The sequence below is a fragment of the Gekko japonicus genome, unplaced genomic scaffold, assembly GCF_001447785.1.
Source record: "Gekko japonicus isolate JY-2015 unplaced genomic scaffold, Gekko_japonicus_V1.1 scaffold1030, whole genome shotgun sequence".
Classification (NCBI taxonomy): domain Eukaryota; kingdom Metazoa; phylum Chordata; class Lepidosauria; order Squamata; family Gekkonidae; genus Gekko; species Gekko japonicus.
The window spans coordinates 426,884-432,883 of NW_015176002.1; the positions used below are offsets into that span (position 1 = coordinate 426,884).

The 6,000-nt window shown below is 46.8% G+C and overlaps 1 protein-coding gene across 1 annotated transcript in view; it reads right to left on the bottom strand.

Annotated features, from left to right (window-relative positions):
• Positions 1-3,671, bottom strand: part of ADAMTS2 (ADAM metallopeptidase with thrombospondin type 1 motif 2) — a 408,143-nt gene extending 404,472 nt beyond the window's left edge. Inside the window, exons 1-2 of the mRNA XM_015426443.1 lie at positions 3,584-3,671; positions 2,185-2,549 (exon numbers count right to left, since the gene is read on the bottom strand). Coding sequence (XP_015281929.1) covers positions 2,185-2,549; positions 3,584-3,671 — 453 coding nt within the window. The remainder of the gene's footprint in view (positions 1-2,184; positions 2,550-3,583) is intronic.
• Between the last annotated feature and the right edge of the window lie 2,329 nt (positions 3,672-6,000).

Here is a 6,000-nt window from a genome sequence, read left to right on the forward strand (position 1 = left end):
TTACTGATTTATAATTTCCTATATCCCCTCTGCATCCTTTAAAGATTAGCATTTTGTGACAAGTTGCATATTATTACTGTTATCATTGTTAAGAGATCAACAATTTCATATTTGTGTTTCTTAAGATCTCTTGGCCCTGACCTGGATAGCCCAAGCTAGCCTGATCCTTTCAGATCTTGGAAGCCAAGTACAAGCCTTGGCTAGTATTTGGAAGGGCGACCTCCAAGGAATACCAGGATTGCGACGGGGGGAAAATAATAGTGAACCACCTCTGAAATGTCTCTTGCCTTAAAAACATGTCTAGCTCACCACCTAGTGGTGCATAATGCAAAAGGGTCTTGAACTTTAAGCATCCAGACAATCTTAGGATCTCCTGGCTATTCTACACACAATACCATACAATAATTAATTAATTCTTGGGTGCACATCATCCAGACCTGGTGACTTCTTAATTTTTTATTCATCTGTTAGAATACCATGTCCAACACCTCTATTTGACTCCCTCAGAAAGAGAAAAATTACTCCTCAACTGTCTCCATTATTTTGACTCACTTCTTCTGAGACCCTTTTGGAAAACAGCAGTTTCGGAGTTGGTAGCCAACCTGTACCTTTTGCAGTAAAGACAGTCACAAAGCATGTACTCCTGGGTTGTAGCCCATCCACCTCCTTGGCCAGTTTTCTGCTACTCATGTATTCAAACAAATCTGTATTTTTGATCCTCAAATTCTTGTTTCACATCCCTTACCTGTCAGTTGACATTTGTTTTACTTGACCCTGTGGTCTTCCTTTCCCTTTTAAAAAGAAGCCTTCTTGCTTTTTTATGAGTTTGCTAGTGTTTTGATGGTACTTTTCCCAATGGGTGGTATATATTGTATCTGAGCTTCAACCACTGTCAATCTAGACAGTTTCCTGAAGAGAACTGACCATCTTTACATTTCAACTTCATGTTGGATTTCTTGGGCAATTCCCCCCCCCCTACACAAATGCTGGATTTGATAGTGCTGTGGTCACTGTTTCAACTGGTACAACACTTAAATCTCACATTGTCCTGGGCCCCACTCTGGCTCAAGTCCAGGGTCATCTCCATTGGCACTATGAAGCATCAGCTGACACTGACACCTAGGGCTTCTCTCATTTTTCTGGCAGGGTTCCAGTGCCTTTAACAGCTCCTTGAGACACAGGATGTCAAAGGCTTCACCTGTTGAATGCTTATGGGCTGGGCTCCTATTAAAGGCAGAGGAACCTTGCGAAAGGAAAAAGAAAAGAGTTGACAGCCCTATATAATTCCTCTTACTTTTCAGTCAAATCCTGGGGGGAAGTAGGAGTCCGTGAACTCAGACAACACAGGAAGTTCACATTCTAAGCTTAAATCCATTTATCATATAAGTAGTACCAGCTGTATGGTAGCTCCCCCCCCGATCTAAACAAGAGAATATTGAATATAATTAGAAGTTTACTCCCCGAAGTAAAGCAAAGCAAAGTTTGCTCTATATAGCAATTACTCTCAAAAACACAGCTTAGGTCATACAGCTTGACTTCTGCACGTGTGTTCTGGAATGGAAACTATAACTAGTTTCCAGCTATATAACATATAAACAGCTCATCAAGCATGGAGCCATCACAAAAGGTGCATGTATTGTGAAACCCATTAACCGACTTCTTCCCGAGTCCCCCTTGTTTTATTAGTCAGATAAGAGAGATGTAATGAGCAAGAGACCTTTTAAAAAGGCAAGGGCCTGCCCCAAACCTCTTTTTCACAGACCAAAAGTCAATCAATTGGCAACGAAGCCTGTCTTTTGGTATTATTATCTCCTCTCTGAAGCACCTCCACCACAACCTCTGTGATGAAGGGGGGGGGAGATTCCAGATGCCGACATCAGGTCACTGTTCCAGATGTGTCGAAAAGCTTCAAGTTGGCGATCTAGATTGCCATGTTGATAATTAGTGATTTGTCACAGCAATTATGCTATAAAGTTATGAATCAATTCAGAGTGAATTTGCTTCTCTGCTACTTACACTGCTTCATCACACTTAATCTCATGTAAGGGAACATCTCCTTCATTTGATTTCTCAATTAACATAACAAATGGGGTGTCATTTTTTTAAAGGCTGAAGCTCTACATTTAAAAAGGAAAACGGTGTTACTTGTTCTCTTAGGTATACAATAACAGCAAAGCATCTTACCAGCCCATCGCAATTGCTGATTGCAACAGAAGCATTAGGCAAGTCGGTGATATCCCCAACATAGAGGCAATTCCCATGGAGTGGTTCGATGTAAGTGATATTAGAGTCCACCTGCCATTCAACAGTTGCTCCAGGGGCCACCAGCCTGGAGTTTGGTCTCAGTCTAAAGTGAAATTCTCTTCCAAAAACAGTGACGTTATAAAAAATTTGCTCATTTGCGGCTCCGTGCGGAAGATCCCCCGGGGTGTCCCTTCGGAAGCGCCCCTTTGGAGCTCCAGACACAACCTTGGAGAGGAACCTGCCCTCAGAGTCCGTGCTAGTTGGGACGACAAGTCTGTATTCTTCTAGCGCCCCCAAAATATAACCTGGAGAAAGAGAGAGTAAATAATTAGTTACAGTAGAAGTCACTCCAGACTTCTTCCTCCTTGAGAACACTGTAGTCCTTTCCCCAGACGCATGAAGGCATATAGCCTTCTTCAGCATATCATACCCCATAAAGCTTATTCAATTATGGGGTAATGCAGGGGACAGAGAGCAAGGCACGCTCACTTACAGTGCAGACCCCTTGCATCAATCTTTATTACCGGAATCCAGCTTGAAGACACGCCACAGACTGTGGGTTAGTCGATCATCCAAGATGCTGCCTTTTAGCAACTGGGGCATGAGGGCAACAGGGATAACCTCTCCTAATGCACCAGCTCCTCATCAATCAGTTTTAAACGGGGCGGCTGGAAGCAGCAGGGGTGAAGATCTGAAGGGACATACAAACTTTCACCATCCCATCAACTTTTAAACTTTGCCATGAGCTTCCAGAAACAAAAGCAGTTTTGAATCCCGGGAAGTCAACTTTCAAGTTTGTCATTGGCAGTTGCAGCAGAAAGCTTTTAAGCAGAACAGAAAGAAAAAGTCAACCGCTTGGTCCATTCCCACTGTTTTGAGTCACACAACAGCAGGAAAGAAAATCAAGTCCTTGCCAGGTGTTTTATTCCACACATGGAATTCCAGGAATTGACACACTAAACTCGGGTCTGCCACATGCGTCCTACTGTAAACAGAGTTCATTCGAGGTTCCCGGCCCCCACCCCCCCCGCCCGTGCCGCTGAAACTCTTGTTCCTCGGGCGAGCTCCCAGAAGCGCTCTCTCCCCCTGCTTTCCCTCCTCTTCCCCCGAGACAGCAAACCAGAAGTAGCCACACGTGGCGGCGAGGAGTACCCACGAGCCTTTCCTCCAGGCAGCCAGGGTCAGCGTGGCGCGGCGAAGTCTGGCTGGGAGAAAGGGGGGAAAGTCCTTCGCGGGCTAAGTTGAGAGCGGGCGAGCGAACCTCGGGGAGAGCCGGGCAAAGAGAGGGAGCAGCTCCCACCGGCCTTATCGGGCTAGCCCAGGAAAGCCCAGCACCTACCTCTCTCCGCGGGACTGTGCGGGGCCCCCGGAGCCAGGAGGAGCGCCCAGCAGGCGAGAAGCGAGGCGATCTCGGCTGCAGGACCCATGGCAGGCGTAGCGCAGCCCGATCCCAGCCTTTGGAGCCAGCCTTAAAGTTCCCTGCAGGGGACTCCGGCCACATTGGAGGGCAGCCGGCACCGCCCTCTTGCCCGCGGCGCCTCTGCCGGCAGGGAAACCTCAGCCCCGCTGGCGCTGGTGCAGCCGCTCCTCTCCAGCGCTCGGCGAGCGGCCGCTCTCCTCGGCGAAGGCAGCAGAGACACCAGGAGGCGGCTGGCTGGCTGGAAAGCGCAGGGCGTGCGGGAGGGAAGTCCGCCTGATTGACAGAGGCGCTGCTGCCTGCGAGCCTGCCACAGCCCAGCCTAGCCTGAGCCTATAGCCCGGCCTCGCAGCGGCGACGGCGGCTCCCTGGGACTCTGGCCGCTCCTGCCGCCCTGTGGGACCAAACTCCGCCGCTGCCTCCCGCTACGGGACACTTTTCTCCAACACGGCTTAGAGGCGGTTCCTGCGGGATCCTGACCATTTCTTCCAGCCAATCGAGAAAACCCTTCTCTCCTCCGAAGACAGGCAGCGAGGAGAGAGAGATCGCGCCGCTGATTGCACCAAAAAGAAGCACGCTCCGTGGGATCAGTCAGGTCCTTCTGCTGCGCTTTCAAGGAACCTCGCAACGCCTCCTTTTCTGACAGTGGCTGGGGGTTCTGTTTCAAGTGCGTTTTCTCGCGAAGTCTAAATGGAGACCGAATTTGTTGACGCTCACTGCACATACACACTTTGTGGTGTCATGGTCCACCTAAACGACTCCTGAAAGCTCATGGTTGTCTACTTAGAGCTCCAATCCTGCCTGCTTTTCCTACACCAAATATTCTGGGATCGATCACATCTTGACTGTCAATCCCAAATCTAGGGCAAACCTTCCTTACAGGGTCTTCTGGCCTCTTCCTGAAAACTCGCACATGTCTCAGATTGAACTTGTTTGGTATCATGCAAACAAGCTCTTTTCACACGTGCTCAGTTTATCTTTGCTATATGCCTGCACGCGTAGACTCATTCTCACAATCATAGGAATATTATGACATGAATATTATTGTACAATGCAAACCAATGTGTGCTTACTTAATACATTTATGAATGTATTAAGACTTCTTTATAAGTAAGCATACACAGGATTGGACAGTAAACGTAAAAATTATTGATAAAAACAGATCCTTTAAGCTTCATTCTCTCACTCTTCCAGTCTCTTACACAGTCTCTCAGCTGCATGTGTGGAGGGGGGGGAGTAGATTCACACATCAATCATTACCAGGGTACAAGATTAAATAATTAGTCTGAAGCCTGGGTTCTGTAGAATCTCAATATTTGTCAGTCACTTGTTGTAAGCTAAGACTTTCTTTTAAACTGAAATCCTTCTGCCCGCCAGCATGGCTTTATTATGATAACTGAGCAAAAGTAGAGAATTATTTGCTTTTTGCCCCGCTTTGTATGTGTGCTGACCACAGTGCAATATTTTGAAGTCCCATTGATTTTAAAATGAGAGTTAAGCAGCTTAAAATCATGGTAGCTGAAGTCTAAGTAACATAGATGATATTTTGAAGTCCCATTGATTTTAAAATCAGAGTTAAGCACATGCTTAAGATCATGGTAGGTGAAGTCTAAGTCACTTAGACGCCAAAGAACTTGATTCTGTTAACTTGGGGGAAGTCCCATTAAGTTGCATGGGACTCTCTTCCAAGATTAAGTACTACAATCAGGAACCCATAAGGATCTTATTCCCCCACACACACACTAATTGTTTAAATGTTTTAATATTTTTGTGTGTGCCACCTTTTGGATCCTGATTGGGTGGAAAGGCAGCATTAAAATATTTCCTTTTTCTCTTCCCTGAAAGCCCCCATAGCCTCTCCTGCCTCCTTCTGCCCTTCCCACCCACCAGCCAACCCACCTTTATCTCTCCTCCTCATCTTCAGTTTTCCCTTCTTCCCTACCCCTGGTAGCCTGTACACAAGAAAACTATGGCCCAGTTGTACTGTGCCAGGACTTGCAAGGCGCACCTTATTTTCCCCTGTATATTATCCCCACACTCTTTTCCTCTTTTTCCCCTCTTGGCAATCCCCATATCCTCCCACATCCCTGCTGGTTTCTCTCTGTCCCACCCATCCACCAACCTTTTATCTGGCCCCCATCTTCAGCTGTAGTTACTATTTAGTTATTATTTACCTCATTTCTATCCCACCTTTCTCCACAGTGAGGACCCAAAGTAGTTTCCATTATCCTTCTCTTCTCCATTTTATTTTCAAAGCCACCCAGTGAAGTTGGTTAGGCTGAGAGTACATGACTGGCACAAGGTTATCAGGTGAGCTTCCATGTTAGATTGGGGTTTTG